Raw genomic sequence first — 22,432 nt, 5'->3', positions numbered from 1 at the left:
AGCTCACAGCTTCAACTGCAGTCCAAAGAAACGTTGTTAGGATAAAATACTGCAGTAATCCAGCAATAACACGACAGCTAATTAGGTGCTTCGACCTACGCTCTGCTCCAGCAAGAAATATCACAATCAGTGCCACTAATGAAATGCACAGTTGAAGATGAATTTTTAGGGAAAGTTGTCGACACCGTTTTCTATAAAGAAAAAAAAAAAAAAATTCTAATGTTGGGATGAACGTCTTAACGTTATACGAAAGATCATTTTTTAAAGTAAAAAAAAAATTTTATTTCTTTATATAGAAATACGCCCAAATTCGTTTGCATAACTAGTTCCACCAATTAACTACTTCGCCTCCATTTATAGATTTACCGTCAAAAGTACAATTAACTTCAAAATTGTTAATTCTGGAATGGTGCTTAGAACAACACCAGGCTAATTAAATATACTGTTGAGTAAAATATTTCTATTTCGCCACCCGATGGTTCATACCAGATTTTGAAAAATGAAACTGCGGAACATTTAGATTTTTTTGTGCGTTTTGATGCAGCCATGAAAAAACTTCATAAAACTTTGTTTAATTTCACCATTGGCTCAAAATCTTTGTCTTCTTTCTTTCTTTCTTTTTAAATACCACTTTAAATAGCTCATTAAACATTTATTGCCTAAAACATATATTAAGAGGGTAATGCAAGCTATAATATAAAATATAAAAACTTCTTCACTTGATGAAAGTTAAAAGCGTTAAAAACTAATGCTGACCTAAGCAACAACAAAGCCAATATTGATATTAACAATGCTCCTATAGAAATGACGTTTCCAATCCAACTCACGATTTGCAGTGCTAAAGGATTATAACCACGCTGTGATGTATCAAGGATTAGTGCATAATTTGTGAGATGGTTGCATTCACACATTACTTTGAAACTATTCTCAAAAACTTTTCGACAACCAGCATTAGACCAGCTTTCTAAAATATATAACCAATAAACTTACTATAAAAATAAATCTTTTTATATTAAGTTGTTGACAACTTGGAAAATATACCAAAAGCATTTCCTATCTTACCTAAAGTTGTGTTCCAAAAATAGCAATCCAAATATCCATTTAGGTTCTTGTGATCAACTTTCTTGAAGCTTAATTTTATAGGTTTCTTGAGGCTTTTAACTGAATGATTAAAAACACTTGCAGATATGATGGAGCTCACAATAACTCCAGTACCATTCTGCCTTTTTTCTCCTTGATTAAAATGTAAAGAGGCAGAGTTGTTACTCAATAAGAAAAAGGAAGGTTTCTCAAATACAAATGAGATCAGAATATTATCTTGAAGGCTTAGTGCACTTCTGGGAATAAGTACAGATGCATCCCAGTCAATTCCTAACAAAGTAAAGTCAGCAAACTAGATGCGAAAACACTGGAAAAATCCTTTATAAATAATAAAATTTAACAAAATAGTAAAAAAGTTTGTGATAAATACTAAAAGCCTTAATAAATCAAACTTATATTTTGATTGGAATTCAAAAGATTTTATAAAAAGGAAAAATAAGAAATGTGAAAAACCACAAATATACTTCAAATAAAAGATTAAAATAAATCTGAAAAAATAAATATTTATTAGAGAATGCACTTTCATAAGAAGAAACAGTATTTGCTATTTATTTTGGAACAAATTAGAGTAAATTAATCTCAAGTTATATTATAATTAAACTTAGACCAATAATCAGAAATATTCATCAGGGAAAAAGAAATACATTAAAACATTTTACTTTTTTGATTGCATGTTGAAACTGCATTGTAATTTTGGAAAGTTCTAGAACATTTGATGACGTTAGGGATTTAATAGCTTTAATAGATTTACCAATAAGAATTGTAAATATGTGTTTGTGGTGATTTATGACGGTTTGTGGAAGGATATTTTGGGAAAAGCATGGGGTATATATAAAGGAGAAAATTTGTAAAAAGGCAGAGTTAGTTAGAAGAGAAAATTATTGCTATTTAGTGACTTGTTGATTGCGAGAAAAAACTACAAGCTAACCGGGCCATGGAACCAAGTATGAGATTGTTTGATATGTTTGAAACGTATGATGGCACTTCGGATGCTGCTGTTTGGATTCAACGAACAAAAGTGATTGCTGAAATTCAGAACTTAAAGCTTGAACTACTTTTTCCGATTCTTCTCAGAGAAGCTGCTTATGCAGTGTACGATGCTTTAACCGCGGAAGTCAAAAAAGATGTAGTGGAAGTCGAGCGTGTGTTATTAGCGGCGTTTTCTATAGATGCCTACACTGCATATGAACTATTCACAAAACGAAAATTATGTGACGAAGAAAAAGTTGACGTGTTTTTAGCTGATTTAAGACGATTAGCCTATCTAGCTAAATTACCAGAGGAGTCTGTGCGTTTGGCGTTTGTTGTGGGTTTGCCAGAAGTCTTATCATCAAGATTTCGAGCCGTAATGGACCCGATTGATAAAATGTTACCCAGAGTGAGAGCTGCTATGAACTGTGCAAATGTGATTGACAGTGATGCTGTTGGCGCTGTGTCTAGACGCCATGCTACAAAAACTGCGTTAGTGTGTTACAACTGTAAAGGTTTGAATCACATTGCAAAGAACTGTTCGCTTGCGAAGAGCTTGTCTCCGAAGACTGTTAGATGTTTTAAATGTGGTGAGGAAGGACACATTGCATCGAAATGCTGGAAGCTGCAGGGAAACGATTGCAGGAGCGAGGTATCTGCGCTACCTCGCTCCTGAACATCGGTGGAATGAGCGCATTATCTGTTATTCGTTTGAAAGTTAACGGTATGGTTGCGACAGCGTTAGTAGACACAGGGTGTTCGAAGACAATTTTGAATAAAAAATTCCTGCCCAGAAGTCAATGTAGGTACTCAAACTCTCAAAAGGTAGTAACGTTTGAAGGAAAGGTTCATCAGTGCACTGGGTCAGCGGTCGTGATTCTTGAGGTTGATGGCATTAAAGCACGTGATCAGGTTATTTTAGTGGATTTCCAACCGTTTGGAGTCGATATGATGCTTGGAATGAGTTCCATTAAGTTACTAGGAGGAGTATCCATCTCTCCTTTGGGAAAAGCGAAGTTCGGATTAAGTTACTGTGGAGCAACGGCTTTGAACAAGAACAAAGTCAAGAAAATCGAAATAAAAAAGAAAGATCATGAAGCAGTTTTTAATGGTGCTGAATGGAGAGTCAAATGGAAATGGAGAGATGGAGAAGGCCCCAACCGATTGTATAATAAAGTGGCACAGTACGGAATTCCACAATACGCTAGAGCAGACTATGAAAACGAACTACAGGAATGGATTGATCGGAAATGGCTGTTAGAGTACAACGAAAATAAATTGGGGCCGCCCAAAGGGCAGATTCCGTTAATGGCTGTCATTCAGAGAAACAAAGACAACAAAATCCGACCTGTTCTAGACTGGAGAGAAGCTAACGATTTAATTGAGGCATACACGAGAGATGCAGATGTGTGTGTCGAAAAGCTTAGAGAATGGAGAAGGATGGGTAACAAACCAGCAATCATCGATTTACGCAAGGCTTATCTTCAACTAAAAACTGATAAATCTCTTTGGCCGTTCCAAACAGTGGTGTTTCGAAATAAAAGGTATTGCTTGACACGACTTGGTTTCGGATTGAATATTGCGCCAATGATCATGAAATCCGTTGTGAGTGCCGTCATTGATCAAGACGAATTAGTGAAGAGGGGAACGTCCGCTTATGTAGACGACATTTTCGTAGACGAAAGTGTGGTGAGTCTTGATTATGTCAAGAGGCATTTTTTGAAATATGGTTTAGAGAGTAAAGATGGTGAGCAGATTGATGATAATGGAGTTCGTGTGTTAGGATTGTGTGTGCGCAAGGTTGGTAACAAACTGATGTGGTCCAGAGGGAATCGAGTTGATGCTATCTCGCAAAAGTTAACCAGGAGAGTTGTGTTTTCAATCTGTGGACAGTTGGTAGGACATTTACCCGTGTGTGGTTGGTTGCGAGTGATTTGTAGTCTCTTGAAGAGGAAAGCTGTCAGTCTGACGACGGGTTGGGACGATAATGTTTGTGATGAGAACGTTAAGTGGGTGCTTCAGGAAGTATTTGCTGAGGTGGAACGCTGCGAGCCTGCTTGTGGTGATTGGGCTGTGCGTGGTGATGAGGGAAAAGTGTGGGTTGATGCCAGTTCTTTAGCGATTGGTGCTCTTATTCAAGTTGGGGAGACTACTGTGGAGGATGCAACATGGCTGCGAAAAGAAACGTCTGATGTTCATATAAACATGGCAGAACTAGACGCTGTGATACGGGGAATGAATATGGCTCTGATGTGGAAGCTGAAGAAAGTGACTGTTTTTACCGATTCCGTGACTGTGTACCACTGGGTTTCTGACGCCCTTACGGGAAAATCAAGGTTGAGATCAAAAGCGACGGGGGAAATGCTGATTCGAAGAAGACTGAGCGTGTTGCAACAACTAATTGAAGAATACGATGTTAGCGTCGAGGTGAAACTCATTCCTTCTAAAGATAATTTGGCCGACGCATTAACTAGAGTTCGCAGCAGATGGCTCAACAAACTGACTGTGCCAGAGTGTCGGAATAGTTGCATGGGAGTCGCAGCTACGAAGGCTGAAGCTATTTCCAATATACACAAAAGAACTGGACATTTTGGAGTGAATCGAACGTTAAACTTTGTTCGTAAAACAATTCCGACTGCTACTGAAAACGATGTTCGAAGTGTGATAAAAAATTGCGAACCATGTCAGTCAATAGATCCAGCGCCAATACGGTGGGAAAAAGGAAAATTGGATGTTAAAGGAAACTGGGAGAGATTGGCCATGGATATCACGCATTATGGCACTGACAAGTTTTTGAGTCTAATTGATTGTGGACCTTCAAAATACGCGTTGTGGCGACAATTATCGAGCTCATACGGAAGTGTTGCCATAGTCCGAATACTCCGTCTTGTTTTTTGTGAACGTGGAGCACCGTCTGAGATATTAACTGACAATGAGCCAACATTTAAGACTAAAGAGATAAGGAGTTTCCTTGATAGTTGGGGAGTGCAAATTAGATATAGAGCCGCTTATTATCCTGAAGGAAATGGAATTGTGGAAAGAAACCACCGTACGATCAAGAGAATAGCAGAACGATCAAAAATGTCGATACCGGAAGCACTATATTGGTACAATGTCTCAGCCGACAAAAATGGTGCAAGCCCGATGGGCAAAATATACAGCTACCCCATTGGTGTGAAAGGATTGAAAAAAGAGAATCTTCCTGCACGAAATGTCCTGAACGAGAGATTTCGAATTGGCGATAAAGTCTGGCTGAAACCACCAAATGCGAGGTGCCATACAAAGTGGCAACCAGCTACGGTAACTCGGAATGCGTTAAACCAAACCGTAGAAGTGAACGGCATTCCGCGTCATGTGAAACATGTTAGACCTCGAACTGATACTCAGCCCTACATTATCCCTGATGAGGAAGTAGAGATGAATGTTGAAACTGATCAAGTGGACGCTGAAAACCAAGGAGATCCAATTAAAGATGTATTAGAGACGAACGAGGAAAATATCGACGCTGAAGATAGACCCCAAGAAATCGACATGCTTTTGCGACGGAGTGGTCGGGAACGGCGCATGCCTTCGAAATACCTTGATTACTATTTGGATGATCCGTAAGGATCAAGGAGGAGTGTAATTTCGGAAAGTTCTAGAACATTTGATGACGTTAGGGATTTAATAGCTTTAATAGATTTACCAATAAGAATTGTAAATATGTGTTTGTGGTGATTTATGACGGTTTGTGGAAGGATATTTTGGGAAAAGCATGGGGTATATATAAAGGAGAAAATTTGTAAAAAGGCAGAGTTAGTTAGAAGAGAAAATTATTGCTATTTAGTGACTTGTTGATTGCGAGAAAAAACTACATGCATCCATTATATTTACACTGGGATCTTGCTGTCCCTGGCTGTTAACTTGAATGAAAAATTCAGTATATTTTGCAGGAGCAAGAGTTAAGGCAAAATATATTTATATGAGTATTTTTTAAAAGGTAATTTAAATTCTTTAAATTCCTCAGTGCTTTCATTGGCTAATACACGAAGAACCTCTAAGATTTTTCTAGAAGAGTTGTAAGTGTTTTGGGCTAAAACAACCAAAGAGCTATCAGTTGATAAAATCATGTTAACCATATCAAAAATGTCAGCTGTAACCTAATAGAAGAAAAAAGCAACAGCCTTTTTGTTAACACTTGTGTTTTTGTTAACACATATGTTTGCACAAAAGAAATAACAGAATACTTTCAGGTATTCTTTTAAAAATATCAAAATAATCATCATAAAAATCTGAAAGAAAAAAAAAAACTAATTAAAAAAAAAATTTACAATGAGTTTACTTCTTTCAGTTTATTTTAAAGAAAAAGTTAAAGATTTAAGCTAATAGTAAAATAACTTACTCTTATGAACATCTCACTTAAAAAGCAAGAAAAAAGTTATGTTGAGTGTACGATCGTATTTTGCATTTTTTCTTTTTTGTAACTTTGAACCTTTATTCAGAGAAATTGGTACAAAGTGTTTTATTCAAATGATTGTCAATTGTTGACTACAACGTATCCCTGTCATTCAGGCATCAAAGATTAGTTATTGAAATAATTGACCAGTAGTCAGATGGAACATCATCTGGGAAATGCAGCAAGTTGAAGAGAATATCCCATTAAAGTACCTCAAAAATGACTTTGACAACTTTTCAACATGTGACTGAGCATTAATGCTGAAATAGCAAGACATGTGACTGAGCATAAAAATTATGCTGACAAATCACTTTGTCTTGTTATTTGGTATATGGGGAGTGTTTGAGCTTCAATATTCAACTCAATTACATTAATTGCTATTTGTTAAATTAAACAATTATAGTTTGTTAGAATGGATTCACTCATGATAGATGAACATTGTAAGCTTCTTGTCATGACTATGTTGTTTTTCCATTAAAAGTAAAGCATGAATAGGTTTTATCTAAAATTTTTGTATTTTAGTTACAAATTGGATCCATTTTTTATTCATCGTCATGATTTAACTAAAAAACTTGTCTAATTTTGCTTTTGGGGTAAATGTTTGCATATGAAAAAACAGGGTTTTTTAGTTTCTTGACTTGAGTTCATACAGAACTTAATTTCCTACATATGCATCGTACACATGATTTTGAGATGGTTTGAAACTGCTTATGGAGTCACTTCCCAGGTTTCAGCAAGCTTCTTTTAGGTTTGAAATGAATCTTGGTCCAATAACACCTCCAACTCAATGCATTCAAACTTTACTGACCTCCATTTGTATTTTTAATTTTTGGTGTCAAAATTGTAACTTTTACAACTCCAAAAATATTTCTAAACTGCTTTAATTTTTAGAGCATATTCTCCATATGCTTCACAGAGCAATTGATAGTGACCAGCTGTCACTATCAATTGCTCTGTGAAGCATATGGAGAGCTGAAAGAAAGTACGTTGCTAGCTTTTCAGCAAAATTGCTCTGTGAAGCATATGGAGAGCTGAAAGAAAGTACGTTGCTAGCTTTTAGCTCTTTAGAGCTGAAAGAAAGTACGTTGCTAGCTTTTCAGCAAAATAATGAATAATTTTTGGTGGGAAATGATGTAGCCTAAACATAAGTATAGTTTCAAGATGATCTAATACTTTTTAATGACAGTTATGCCACCTGTTGCAAATCCCTTAAAAACTCTATGTACTGTTAAAAATCACAATGCATATTTTGGACCTCTTTAGTAAATCTTAATCTCAAACTTTAAAAAATTTTAAAAAGTTTACGGAAATCAGTTAGTACCAAATAAACTAATATAGAGTGCAGTTTAAACAAAGAAATTTTTTCTGTAATTTAAGTTTTCCATTCTAAAAAATCAAGCACATGTATTTTCATCTTGTGATCTATTTAAATGAACTATTAAATTTTATGATAATTAAGCAAATCAACAAGATCATAAGGTCAAAAATCATTTTTATTTCAGATTTATTGTTAAAACAAATTCAAAATTAAAGTTAAAAAGATCAAAAGAAAATTTTTATTGATGAAACTCTTTTAAACCACAATCCAACTTAAAAAAGTATTATTAAAAAAAAAAAAAAAAAACCTACTTACATTTAACTTGGCTGACGATTTCATAAAAACATCTTCAAGAATATTTGATGCTAAAACTATATCTTCATGAGTAGAGAATATTGATTTGGAAGTCTTAATCTTGTTAAGTTTTTGAATTTTGACTTCTGGAGATAAGCAGCTAATATTTGTTTCTGCACCAAAACATGTAGGAATCTTAATTTAAAGGAAAATACACAGACTTTTATACCTAAAAAGCATAACTACAAAGTCTAAGATAATATACAGCTCAATAAACTTCTCTAAGATAACTGTCTGTAACTAAGGTAAGAGATAAAACAAAATTTAAAAAACATGAGGATCATAACTTTCCTTACAATGTCAAAGAATCAATCAAACCTTGCCCAGCCTAAAAATGTTCCAGAAATGTAATGAAATGATAGATTCTATTCAACACTTAATGAATATTGTAAAATGAATATGCTGATTGTATAAAAATGGAGCGCCTCCAGATAAGAATTTAGTTACAAATTATTACATATCTTATTATTGTGTGAGTATTCAAGGAGCACTGCATAAAGTCTTATTCACAATCAAAAAAAAAAAAAGGTTTTTTTTATCAAGATGGATATTGATACAATTAGACATAATGATATCTTATGTATCGATTGATTCCATTTCTCCTTTCTAAAACATTGAAACAGTCAGAGTAAAGAACTAATACTCTGCACAAAAAATCATACTTCACTTAGAGAAATCAACTCTATAGTGGCATTAAATTTCGGATTGCAGTCACTAAAATTAGCATCTTCCCAATAAGCTCCATTTAAAGAATTCCAGCTACAAAAACGTGTAGCAAATTTATTTAGGGCAGCATTATATTTACATAAGACAAAAGATGTTGAGTTGACTAGTGTTGTGTTAAATGTGTATTTCTCTTTGTAAGTATCTTCTTCAGTTGATTCAGTCATGCAGCAGTCTAATTTTTAAAAACATAAGCAATTATGTGAATTAAAAAATTTAACAGGTTTGAATAAGTAACTTTTAATAAATTGATATATTTACCATTACATAAGAGCAACACTTTTTTAATGCTAGCATTTTTACAAAGGGCTGGGCAATAAATATTTTCCATGTATTGATAAAACTTCAAATGGTTGTCATCACTCATCTTTGCATACCTAACAGTAACATTTACAACTCCAGCACTAAAGTAGATCAATCATATCAAACATAAAAAGAATGAAGCTTGAAGACTTATGGTTTTTAATTCACTAAAAATCAAAAATGTTCTAGTTTATTTTTATGTAACATAGAGTTACCCTATAAACATATAAAAGTTAAAATTAAAAATTGATTAAAAATCATCACTCATAAATGATTTTATAAAACATGAGAGTTTTAAAAACTAAAACAAAACCTCTTTAAAAAAAGGCTAACTTACTAAAGTCTCTAAACAAAAGGCTTAACTAAAGATCAACATAAAATTGCTATCTTATTCATCTACAGACCATAAAACAATTGAGAACCTCTTTGAATGCCCCATTTACAGACTTTTTAATTTGTTTTTAATATAAAAAAAAAGTAATATTTTATTTAAAAAGTGTTTTGCTATTCCAAACTATTACATATCAACTATTACATGATTATTGCATATTAGTTATTATATATATCATTTTATAAAATATCATTAATACATTATAAAATATTATTCACAAAGTTATAAAATACAAATATTACTGCATATATTACTGTTGCATTTAATGATTATTATATATATTTATTATTAATTCATTAACTAATTATTTATAAATTATTATCTAACTATCTTTTAAATTATTAGCTAGTAAATATTAGTTGATAATGCTATGTAACCAGCGTAATGAAAATAGAACTAGTGCTAATGGTCTGTTTTTATTATTTTCAGATTAGAATACAGAAGTTTGTAAAATTACTTGTTTTGTTTTGTTTTTTTTATTAGGTTTATGTTCTAATTAAAACAAACATTATTTGTTTTTCATTTAAGCAAAAGCTTTATAGAATTATCAATTACAAAACGTTAATTACAAAATCTTTACCGTATATTTGATATACTAATGTTTGGATAATCTAGCAACATTTTAGAATCATTTAAGTAACCAGAAATCTAAAACAAAATAAATATATTAAAATGTAGAAAAAACAAGAAAAAAAAATGAACAGAAACCGAAAAGAAATACATAGCATGTAGTTTTTTTTGCATTTATGATAACTAATTTTGAGCAGAAGACTGCATAAAAAACCCATACCATAATGTGTAGCAGTTCTGAGTTAAAATTTGGGGAGTTCATGATAATTTGCAGTTTTAACTCTGAATAATAGCTTGATAAAACTAAAAAAATAAATAATTTCAGTTAACTCAAAATCCAATAAACACAAACCTATTAAGTTAACATAAAAGGCTCAGTTACAAAATATTCTCCAATTACTTTTAAAAATAATTTTGTAGGAAGGTTTTCACTATTTAAAATGTAAACTTTACAAACTTTTGCATTGAAATGATTAATATGAAGACAAACAAAACTTTCAAAAACAAAATAATGATTTTAATCATAGATTAAAGTAAAGTGATCAAAATCAAATAGTTCAAAAATATGGAATTTTTAGTAACTTTTGTGATTTTTCTCACTCCACGTTTCCATTTTGAGGAATTTAACATACAGCTCTATATTTAACAAACAGGATATGCTTAATAATGTATTTTAAGGATAATTTGGAATGTTTTGAGAGTTATAAATGAGAGCTATGTATGAGAGCTGAAAGTGTTATTTTGACATTAAAATATTTTAAATCCAAAAGCAACATTTGTTCATATACAACAAAAAAAAATATTTATATTTAAGTTCAAGAAACCAAAATTAGATGTTACAGCATTTCATTAATCAAGTCATAAGCATTAAATAGCTTTAGTAAACTTAAATGTAAACTAAAGTAAACTAATTCTGAACTGTTTTAAGCTATCATTCATAAGAGAACTAGGCTTATTCTTCTTCTTATTATTATCATTATTCTTGTTGAGTTTTATTACGTGTATACTAAAACTAATCTGTTTGTGTATTTTAGTTAGATATTATTATATGAAGAGTAAAGCCCTCAACGTTGGTTTAGAATTATTAATAGACTATTGAATTAATTACACTACAATTTATTCTTCATATTTTTATGGATAAATATCTAAGACCCGAACGATTTGACAGCAATCCAAATTCTGCATCAGCTTCCAAAGAATGGTTACACTGGTTTAGAACTTTTACAAACTTCATGAAAACTATACAAACAAAATATAAATTAGATGTCCTCATTAACTATTTATCTCCTACTGTGTTTGACTATATTGCTGACATTGAATCGTTTGATGACGCTATAGAAATCTTGAAAAACTTATTCGTAAAACCTAAAAATGAATTATTTTCTAGACATCAGTTAGCTTCACAAAAATAATTATCTGGAGAATCTATTGATGAGTTTTTGCAGGCCTTACGTACACCCAGTAAAGATTGCAACAGGTTTCTGCTTCAGAACATTGTGAAGAATACATTCGTGATTCATTTATAAATGGTCTAAGCTCTCATCATATTCGCCAACGACTACTAGAAAACTCTACTCTTAAGCTTACTGAGGCTTGTAATGTAGCTCGATCATTGGAAAATCCCCAAAGAAATAACAAAATATATTCACATACAGAGTGTAGTAATATTGCTACAATTAATAAACATTCTGAATGTATTACTGAGCTTGCTTCAGTTTCTACTAAGCCTAGTGGACTTTTTTATTTCTGTGGAAGTAAACGTCACCCTCGACAATCATGTCCTGCCAATGACGCAGAATGTAACAAATGTGGTAAGAAAAGACATTTCAAGAAAGTATGCAAATCATCAAAGAACTTTGTCACATCTGCTGCTGCTAACTTCCATGCACCAAATTTAGCCTCTATTACTTGCTCTTCTATCAACTCACTCAACTCTATTGCTCATATCTTTATTGCTAGGGTCAAGGTAAGAGCTCATCTTAACACTGGAAGCTCTGACACATTTATAAGCAAATCATTATGTGACCGTTTAAAACTTAATATACTCCCTTCTAATAAAAGAGTTTCCATGGCTGATTCTTCCTTATCTTGTTAAGTTATAGGTAAAGTTTCAACTAACTTTACTTTATTTGGTATGAAGTACTCTAATATTAACTTTTTTGGTTATACTCAACTCTTGTAAACAAATCATACTTGGTAGAGATTTCCTGCAGTTACACAAAAGTCTTAATATCAATTATGGTGGAAAAAAAGATTCTTTAAAAATCTGTTCTCTGAATAGTATTACAATGAAAGCTAGCACTCTTTTCCCTTTTCTATCTCCAGAATGTAAACCGATTGCTTTACCTTCTAGACAATATAACTCAGAGGACAAAGCATTCATTGAGCAAGAAACTAAAACATTTTTGGAACTAGATATATTTGAACCCAGTAACTCTCCTTGGCGATCACAAAAAGTTGTTACCAGGAATGAGAGACAAAAAACGCATGGTCATTGATTACTCACAAACAATAAATCGCTTTACACTACTTGAGGCTTATCCTTTACCTAACATCAATGAATTAGTTAACTCTGTTGAAAAATATACATTGTTTAGCACATTCGACTAAAAAAGTGCTTATCACCAAATACTTCTCCTAGAAAGTGGCATGTATTATACTGCCTTTGAGTCCAATGGACATCTTTTCCAATTTAAGAGAATTCCTTTTGGCCTCACTAATGCTGTTGCACAATTTCAAAGAATCATGGATAAGTTTATTTAAGAAAACAAGTTAGAAGACACCTTTGTATATCTAGATAACTTGCTCGTATGTGGTACACCTAAAAACAAACATGATTCCAATTTAGAAAAATTTCTTGAAGTTTCTAAGAAAGCAATGTTTACCTTCAATTAAGAAAAGTCTCTATTGTCTACTTCAAGTATAACCTTCCTAGGTTTTATTATAAAAAATGGCTCTTTTTCTCCTGATCCATATCGCTCAAAGCCATTAATTGATATGTCTGCTCCCACTGATGGTGCTTCTCTCCGTCGAGTCCTTGGTATGTTCTCATACAACTCTCAATATATCAAACATTTTTCTGACAAGATTCATCCTTTATCTCTAGCGTCTCCCTTTCCACTGTCTTCTGAAGCTATTAAATGTTTCAATGAAATGAAAGAATTAATCTCTCAATCAGCTCTACAAGCTATTGATGAAAGTATACCATTTGAGGTGGAAACAGATGCCTCCAATTTTGCCATAGCTGCTTCCCTTAATCAGGCTGTAAGACCAGTTATCATTTTATAAAATCTAAAAATCTGCCTTTTTCAATTGATAATGTAAAAAAAACCATTTCTTCTTGTCAAACTTGTGCTGAAATAAAACCTAAATACTATGTAAGCAATTCTAACCACACTTTAATAAAAGCTACTCAACCTTTTGAGCGACTAAGTATGGATTTTAAAGGACCTATTCCGTCTTCATCTAGCAATAAATATTTTTTAACAGTTGTTGATGAGTATTTAAGATTTCCCTTTGTATTACCTTGTCATGATATCTCTATTTTAACTGTAATTAAATGTTTAACTCAATTTTTCACTTTATTTGGTATGCCAGCTTACATACATTTAGATTGAGGCACTTGCTTCATGTCTACAGAGCTCCGCAATTTTCTTAACTCTCGAGGTGTCAACCTAAGTAGAACTACTCCTTATAATCCTTAGGGCAATAGTCAGTGTGAAAGATACAATGGCATAATTTGGAAAGGAATTTCACTTGCTCTCAAATCAAAGAATTTACCTACCATGAACTGGAACATGTTTTACCCGATGTCCTTCATTCAATGCGTTCCTTCCTTTGCACTTCTACTAATGCTACACCTCACGAACGATTATTCAGATTCAGTCAACGTTCTTCTATTGGGCACTCTGTTCCTACATGGTTAACTAACTCGGGTCCTGCATTGCTTAAAAGGCATGCTCGACACTGCAAATATGAACCTCTTGTTGAAAAGATTGAGCTCTAAGAGGCTAATAGTAAATATTCTTATGTAAGAATGCCTGATGGGCGTGAGACCACTGTTGCTACAAGACATCTCGCACCAATGGCTGAGGAAATCAGTGAAAATGATGGAAATAATAACTACAAAGATAACTCCAATAAATCTGATAAAATCCCTTCACCAAAGCCTCTCCATTCCAAAAGATCTCAAAACTACAAAGATAACTCCAATGAATCTGATATAATCCCTTCATCTGAGCCTCACCATCCGAAAAGATCTCAGAACTTTTCTACTTCCTCTCCAACAAATCTTAAAGGAATTTCTATTGAAGAATCAATCCCTCGTTGTTCATGAAGATCCCGGAATCCTCCTAAATATTTAAATGACGATATTTGAACTATTTGAACTTATTTACTTATGTTGTTTACTTAGTACGGTAGAATATGCTGATTCTTATTATCATTATTCTAGTTGAGTTTAATTATGTGTATACTAAAACTAACCTGTTTGTATATTTTAGTTACATATTATTATATGAAGAATAAAGCCCTCTATTTTGGCTTAGAATTTTTAATAGACTACTGAATTAATTACACTACAAGAATATTTTAACTAATGCATTTGTTGAGGAGGATTGTGATTTTAAAAAAGTGTATTTATATATACTAACTGTGAGGAACAAAAGATAAAAAATTATTTCCTAGGAGGAAAGAAGTCAAGAGAACTACAACTATGAAGAAGTAACATAAGCAATTCAATTATGTAAAAGTATACTTGGTAAGTAAATTTGTCTTTGGTATGAGGTTAGTAAATATTATTTTCACCCCTGACCCAGCAAGCAAACAATGTTGTTTCAACGTTGTGTGCTTGCTGGGTTTATACCTAACAAAGAACTATAATAATATAATCACGTTGTTTATGAAGTTGAATTTAAAGTCAGTTTTCCTTGAAAGTAAATTCTTCCAGCTTTATATTTTTAAATCACTTTAAAAGTGTTTAGTTGACGTTTCGATATGTGAAACTGAATTTTGTTTTGAAAAAACTTTAAATCAACAAATGCTGCAAAAGTTATTCACTCAGCTGATTCTGCAGCTTTCAACAAAGGTTAAAAAACTAAAAAAAGAAAAAAGAAAAAGAAAGACTCATGTTAAAACAAAAGAGATATGAACACATGAATGTTAAAAACTCAACTTTTTATCATTTTTACACGCAGACATCAATTTGACAACTCCAAGAGTAATCCACTTTCTCATTGAATTTCCAGAGAAACAGTCTCAAGTGATTCTGAAAAAATTCTCCGGGAAATTATTCAAGATTTTTTTTTTGAAAGATGTCTAAACTTTCCCTTTTTCATTTAATTGATGTTGTAACTACTTCTGGCAGTTCTAATGAAATTATATCATTCTTATCATATTACATCGCATAGTAAAAAATGGATTCAATTTCTTTCTAAATAGATACATGGCCTACTTTATACTTTTCAAAGTAGGCCATGAAAAATACAATTTTAAACGCTTTAAAAGCGTTTCAGAAATTCTTATTTGGAGCAATAATTATTATTAACAAGTCTTCAAGAAATATTAGGCTGCATTGCTAAGCAGAAAAAGAGCCTTAGACACATTTTTAAGAGACACAAAACTTGAGGTAGAATTGAGCCTATTTGAGGCTCATTGATACAATCTTTTCTCAAACAATTAGTATCAAAATTTTTTCTCACAATATATCATTTTTGCTTTTTTACATGAAACGTTTAGTTAATTATACATTTAACTTGTTCCTGAGCTAATTACTGTCAGTACATCATTAAATTTGGTTCAAAAGAGCTCTAAAAAAATATTCAAATTTTTTAAAGTAACAAGTTAGCATGTCACAAATTCATTTTGCAATGCTATTGCACAAGCGATGGAGTATTTTGAATTGGTTTAATTTTTTCATCCAAAAAAAGATACATTTTAACAATGGCGTTGGTATTTCAATTTGTTTTTGTTTTTTTTTTGCGGTTAATTGAAATATGGTTCCAAAAACGATTTTAATACATTACACTCATTAGGTATATGAAAAATGAATAAATGAAAAAGTTGAAGCACTTCAAAAAATCAGTATTGAAGAGGCAAAGTTTCTAGTAGCAACAGTAGATCCAAGGAGCAGCGCTCGTATGGGCCAGTGCTGGGTACGCGATCCATTTATGGGTTATTAAAGTTCTATGAATAGGATGCCGGAGCCGATATGAACCAATGTTGTACCGTGAAAGATTCACCAGAGCTGGTTTGCCAGATAGCAACTGCCATGTGGTCCGTTTGAGGCATGCCAGTGCTGGTTATCCAATAACGAGCAGATATATTTACACAGATAGCATGCCAGAGCTGGCTAGACAGAACTGGACCACTGCTCTAAAACATAACTGAATTGCGTTTACGACAATTTTTTGGAAGCAAGTTTTGTATTCTCAAGATTGCGACGGAATCGACAAACGCTTATGTAAAAATTGTAAAACTGATTATAATGAAGTTTTACATCTTGAGTTCAAATATTGATAAATATATAAGTTTCAAATAAAAAAACTTTTTTGTTTGTTTAACATAACATTTTTTTTGCAAAAATATTTACATAAATTTCAAATATGAATATATATTTTTTGGTTAACAAAACATATTCCTACAATAATTTGTTGCATGTTACCTTTTCTTTTTTTTGTTTTGTAGAATAAATATGATAAAATAAGGTACAAGTTCTCAATAAGACTAAGTATATCTTTTATTTTTAGTTTGTTTAAAATTATTTTGTTAAATAGTAGTGAAAAAAAAGTATCTAAGTTTTAAATTTAGACCAAAGAAACCTAGTTATTATATAGGTCTAAAATGATAATTGCTAACCAACTTACAACTGTTGGAAGCTGCCAACATAGTAATTTATTATATGCTTGTGCAGAAATCTTAAATTTCAAATAATAGTAAGTATAACAGTATTATTAATAAAAAAGTATAGTAGATGATTTAAATATTTCTTTATTCAAAAATTTATTATATAACACATTATGAAAAAATTTAAGGTCTTCTTTTATGCATTTATATCTTAAATTAAAAGGGATTATTCCTAAACTTTAAGGGAAAATTATTAACATTTAAAGATATAAACTTATATGTATCATACATTTTTTGATAACATACGTAATATATATTTTATTCTTAATATTATGTTTAGTAACAAGTAATATGTTGTATTCAACTACAAAGAATGATGTATATTCACAGGAGCATAAAGAAAAAATGGTCCAACCAAAGATTCATCCAAAAGTGACATCCAAAAAGCCGTTGTTCACTATTTGGCAGGAGCTACTGATCATAACGGTGGCAGAAAACAAAGAGCTATAAGAAAATCTGCTGACATAAATAGCTTTAATCATTGTTAAATACCAATCGTTGGGGGTATGGTTGCTATAATTGCAACCTGGCATAAATTATATACAAGGATTGATTTTACATTTTAGTTCTAAATGTTTCTTAAAGGGATTATGATGATGGCACAAATAATTTATCAATGATAATAAAAAAAATTGTAAAATAGGTAACCCCTTATAAAACATTTCTGAAGAAATTTAAATGTATATAATTCACATCTTTTTGATATTTTTATATAATAATTTATATTATATATTATAGAAATATCATATTTAATATCATATATATATTGTTAACAATTTACTCTATATATAATATAATAACTAAGTCAAAAATAGTTTGATTTTGTTAACAAATTCTTCTTTATAAGATTTAAAATAGAACTTGATTGTTGAATTTGGTTTTATTTTGATGAAGCAATTTATATTCATTTTGTTTTGAATTTACAAATCGAAAAGAGTGATTTAACTTTATGTTATTTTCTCTATTCCATTAATGAGGAACATTTAAATAGCAGGCTTTAATAATTTAATTAAAATAAGTTAATAATTTAAAACTTTGTTTTCACATTTGAGTGATATGTACATGCAATATTTAAAACTTATGAAGAGGAACGTTATAATAATAGCGATTTACTGTTTTTGGCCCGTCACCGTTTCGGCTCTGGTGAATCTATGAGCTTGCATAGGACCTTTTAGCCAGTGGTGGCCCGTTGAAACGCCAGAGCCTACAATGGCTAGCCAGCCCCGGGCCATAATTTAAGGAGCATTAATAATAAACAAAGGAGCATTGATAATAAATAAAAGCAATCAAAGGAGAATTGGTTCTTTGGAGAAAAATAACTAAATAAAGAAAAGTGACCTGAAATTGGAAACTTTGAAATGCTGAAAGTTTAACGTACACAAACAATACAACGTTCAGAGACTACTTTAAAGCAAATATTATACCTTAAATACTTGAATTTAATCATTTGTCAAAAAAATGTAAAAATAGTTGAGTTTTTAGAATTGATGGCTGAAAGAAAACTCTTAATTTATTGGTTTAAAACATAAATAGTCAGTATCTAGGGTATCAGTTTTGCTTCCCTGTGCAATTGAAGGGAATCTTTAACAAGTAAGAAAAATCCATCTCAAAGTTGCAACTGAAGATAGTTGGATTAACTTTAAAGAAAATAGAAAATAATGAGAAATCCATTTTTAAATATATTATCTGCATTTAGAATTTTTATATAAAAAGTTTATTTATTTGGGAAAATCATTTTTTAATTTAAGAAAATAAGAAAAACTTTTGTGAAATCAATAATATTTATTTAGTAATGTAAAATGAAAACAAAAAACTTTTTGAATATATACAGTAATTCATAATGCAAAAAGGTATTTTATAAATAATGAAGTAAAAAGAGTCACAGTTTTGTAATTACCTATCATTAAATCTTTTTTTTAAAATATCTGGAAAAATATCTAATTTTTTCCAATTGCATTTTCAAACAACAATTTATGTTGCTTTTTTACAAAAATTAGCACATTTGCTAAAATAAGCGATATTTTAAAGTCAGGTTGTTAGATATTATCTTTTTAAGCAAAAATGTGAAAATACACCATTAAAATATTTTAAGATGCAACTCCAAATTCATTAAAAGATCATTTTTGGCAATTTATCAATAGCTTATCAAACTTCCTTAAGAAAATATTTTATTTTTTAATGAAGAACTTGGTGATTATAACTTATAGTTTAAAATTTATCACTAAATGTACAAACGATTGAAGACAAGTTTTAACAGTGAAACTAGTGATAGTTTCTACAATTTGAGAAAGAATATTAATTTATCCTCTGACACTAATATGCTTTGTTCATATAGATTCAAAACTTGTTAAATTGATTCAAAATTTACTATTCATATATTAATGAATATTATTCAAAACCATGAGTTTAGAAAACAGTTTTTTGCATGAATATCTTTATAAAATTTTCCCCACACCCTCATAAAGTGGAATTTTTTAAATTTTAAAGTGTTGTTCTGTCAAAAATACTTTTTATGTAATAAATACAAATGCCAAATATCTTATCAACTATTTAGACCACATGATATGATGAAGCACATAAAGCTTTTTTTTTACGTAAAAAGCCAAAAAGTTAATTAATTAAAAAATTTTAAATAAAATTATTTCTTTGTGGAAATCCACTACTTGCTAGATCATAAGTTAAAATAAATCCAGTACTAGCTGAATTATAAGTTACAATACACATATAAGTTAAAGAATATCTGGTATATTTAGCACAAAAGTTTAATTAAAAGAACATCAAATGAACCTTGGCATGATTTTTGGTCACTATTCAAGTAGAACTCTTTCTTACATCCACAATAGTAGCTACCATATGTTTCATAGCAATTTCGCACACAATTATTTAACTTCGGATCACTACACGCAGCAACGTCTAAAAAGGTTAAAATAAAAATAATGAGATGTAAATGTGATGAGTAAACAAATAACAAATAACATTTTTTAATTGTTAGTGTTTTTTTAATAACATTAGGTAAGTTACATTACCATCATACATTTTATTTGTGTTTTACAAGTTTTAAGCCCAAAGGTAACTCATTTATAACTAAAAATTAAAGATAGACAAATGAAAGTTATGTTTGTATGTAAAAAGAAACATAAATATAACTAAAAAAAAGGAAAAAATCAAAACAAAAATATAATCTGAACACCATTAAACCTAATATGCTTTAAAACAGAGTAGTTTTACAACTTAAAATGAATTTCTAAATTTCTATTAACCTGTGCATGAAGTTTTGATTCAAGGCATCTATCCAGTTTTGCAGCTACACACAAAGGTACCCAGTTTGTTTTCACAAGAAGTAGTTTTCAAATCACAACTGGATTCTCCAGAACTACTCAGTAGGCACACTACATTGAAACAACGTGGAACTAACGTTGATCAACGTCGATCAACGTTATTTCAACGTCGTGTGCCCGCTGGGTACATTCGTCAATGTCTTAACAGGAGAATTGGAGAAAAAACTGATATTGAAGAACTGATATTGCTTCTTTATGCACTTGATAATTTTTTGTAAAAAAATTATTAAGTACATAAAGAAGCAATATCAGTTCTTGTATAATATACTGAATTAACTTTACAAATATTCTTATTTAAGTTTATATATATACTGACGTAACTTTATAAGTTTAAAACTTAATATTGTTAATTGTCAATAAGCAAACTTAACTTTGAAAATGTGTTATTTTAATTTCCAAAGTAAGATAATTTAACTGTAAATATGCTAATAAAACTGTAAACTGAAAGTACATATGCCACAGCTAAACTGATGCAATCAATGATATATATTTACTAAAATATATAATCGGATGCAATATTATTGCCCAACTATTGCATTATGCTTCACGCCAACTGGGCAAAAACTTATGCAATCAGTTTTAATGTTCGATCCACAGCAAGCTAAAACTTTGATCAAGAATGCTTTCCATGATGGTATTCTGGGTTTTAATGATAGAAAATGCATTCTAATATGTAAAATTGCTGCTTTGAAAAAATTTTTGTGAAATAAATTTACTTTGAAAAAGCATAGGCAAGAGAAAATAAAACTATCCATACATTTATACACATACGCACGGAAGCTGATTATTTAAGATTAGTTATTACAAAGTAACTTTTATGCACCTGATGTAGGTTTAGTCACCCTTGTTGTTGTTGGTATTACAGTTACTGATTGGCTAACTGCAGGATCAGCATCAACAGGATAAGTAGCACAATTGTACAGAGATTCGATGAAAATGTTATCAACAGCAATACCTCCTTGAGAACCATCTCCAACAACTTCTTCAACAATGATCTTAAAAAATCATTAACTTTAAAGTACTGATGGCAGGTTTTTAATAAGTTTTACATAAACTTTTACAGCATTTCATTTTAGAACTTTTACCCTATATGCTGTTGTTGCTATACCAACATTTACTCGACCTTTCAACCAATCATTTCCCTTGTTTCCAGACTGCATCCAGACAAGTTTTTCAGAGTTACTTGAGTTCACATAAATGTTTAACTTACCAACTGATGTACCATACATATGATAACGAAACAGAAAGCACTGACTAACATTGCTTGAGCTATGATTAAAAAGCTGGCTAGCCAAACGAGCATTTTGGTTGGGTTTATTTGGAAATGATGATTTGATTAAAATAAACTTTCCTACAAAAAGTTGTTTAACAATTTAAAAAACTAGTTTTTTTAGCAATTAACACTTAGCGAAAATTGAAAGTTGTAAGAAAAGGAAACCTGCAACATTTCCTTTATAATCAGCAGTGGGTCCAGTAAATGAACTTGAATTTAATCCTGAAGCAATGATCCAATCAAAGTCATCTGTCAATTCAGCATCTTGAATATTATACCATGTACAAAAACCTTTTTTCAAAGCCACAGAATTCTAAATTTTAATTGATAACTTATGATTGAAAACGTACTGTGGAACAATTTGAAATAGAAAGTAAAGCTAGACTTCTGAAATAGAAATCTGCCGGAATCGGTTTTCAAAAATCCAAAAACCATATCGCAAATAATGTTTAATTTAATTTTTGTAAATCTTTATTCAATTTAAAAAGAAAAAGATTTTAGAAATACAAGCGCATTAAACTATTTATCAGATAACCGTAATCCGATTTTGTTGTAGAAATTAGCTGATATTGAAAACACTCGCTAAAGAATCGGTAGATGTTGATAGTACAAATGGCACCAAACGGTTTTTCCGAATTTGCGGTTCCTTTTCCAGTATTGAGAAATAATGTAAATTCTTGTTTCTTAATACTGAATTAGTTTTCCCTGATTTGTGATTCTCTTGATACTGCGCTTTGTATATTTTTTTCTAGTT

The 22,432-nt window shown here is 31.1% G+C and overlaps 2 protein-coding genes across 5 annotated transcripts; one reads left to right on the top strand and one right to left on the bottom strand.

Moving 5' to 3' along the window:
• Positions 1 to 605: 605 nt before the first annotated feature.
• Positions 606 to 22,223, bottom strand: LOC149885713 (MAM and LDL-receptor class A domain-containing protein 1-like). Of its 4 annotated transcripts, XM_090093396.1 has the most exons (12): positions 21,844 to 22,223; positions 21,491 to 21,756; positions 21,229 to 21,400; positions 19,855 to 19,980; positions 10,385 to 10,467; positions 10,175 to 10,242; positions 9,162 to 9,304; positions 8,840 to 9,075; positions 8,139 to 8,312; positions 1,063 to 1,371; positions 757 to 964; positions 606 to 659 (listed from the first exon to the last, which is right to left on the bottom strand). In XM_090093396.1, exons 2-10 carry the CDS (start codon positions 21,632 to 21,634, stop codon positions 1,327 to 1,329), a joined length of 1,191 nt encoding a protein of 396 aa, XP_089949522.1. In that variant the 5' UTR covers positions 21,635 to 21,756; positions 21,844 to 22,223; the 3' UTR covers positions 606 to 659; positions 757 to 964; positions 1,063 to 1,326. The 4 variants fall into 4 exon arrangements, with proteins under 4 accessions (XP_089949522.1, XP_089949521.1, XP_089949523.1 ...); XM_090093395.1 differs by having other exon boundaries at positions 606 to 964; XM_090093397.1 differs by lacking the exons at positions 606 to 659; positions 757 to 964 and adding an exon at positions 8,474 to 8,505 and having other exon boundaries at positions 1,069 to 1,371.
• On the top strand, positions 1,725 to 5,854 carry LOC149885714 (uncharacterized). Its single transcript, XM_090093394.1, has one exon. The coding sequence runs from the start codon at positions 2,686 to 2,688 to the stop codon at positions 5,674 to 5,676; it is 2,991 nt and encodes a 996-aa protein (XP_089949520.1). The 5' UTR covers positions 1,725 to 2,685; the 3' UTR covers positions 5,677 to 5,854.
• Positions 22,224 to 22,432: the final 209 nt, after the last annotated feature.

Source organism: Hydra viridissima, unplaced genomic scaffold (assembly GCF_058129835.1).
Source record: "Hydra viridissima isolate aposymbiotic clone 2 unplaced genomic scaffold, HvirCarnegie_v1 scaffold_7, whole genome shotgun sequence".
NCBI classification, from domain to species: Eukaryota; Metazoa; Cnidaria; class Hydrozoa; order Anthoathecata; family Hydridae; genus Hydra; species Hydra viridissima.
The sequence above is the reverse complement of the archived record's forward strand: the minus strand, read 5'-3'. Positions and strand labels throughout refer to the sequence as shown.

Excerpts from the sequence above, each read along its gene's own strand:
- LOC149885714 (XM_090093394.1), top strand. The coding sequence starts at position 2,686 with ATGCTGGAAGCTGCAGGGAAACGATTGCAGGAGCGAGGTATCTGCGCT.
- LOC149885713 (XM_090093395.1), bottom strand. The coding sequence starts at position 21,634 with ATGTATGGTACATCAGTTGGTAAGTTAAACATTTATGTGAACTCAAGT. Across the intron at positions 10,243-10,384 it reads CAGAACTGCTACACATTATG|ATTTCTGGTTACTTAAATGA; the intron begins GTATGGGTTTTT and ends ATTTTGTTTTAG. Across the intron at positions 8,313-8,839 it reads AGTTGATTTCTCTAAGTGAA|ATTCCTACATGTTTTGGTGC; the intron begins GTATGATTTTTT and ends CTTTAAATTAAG.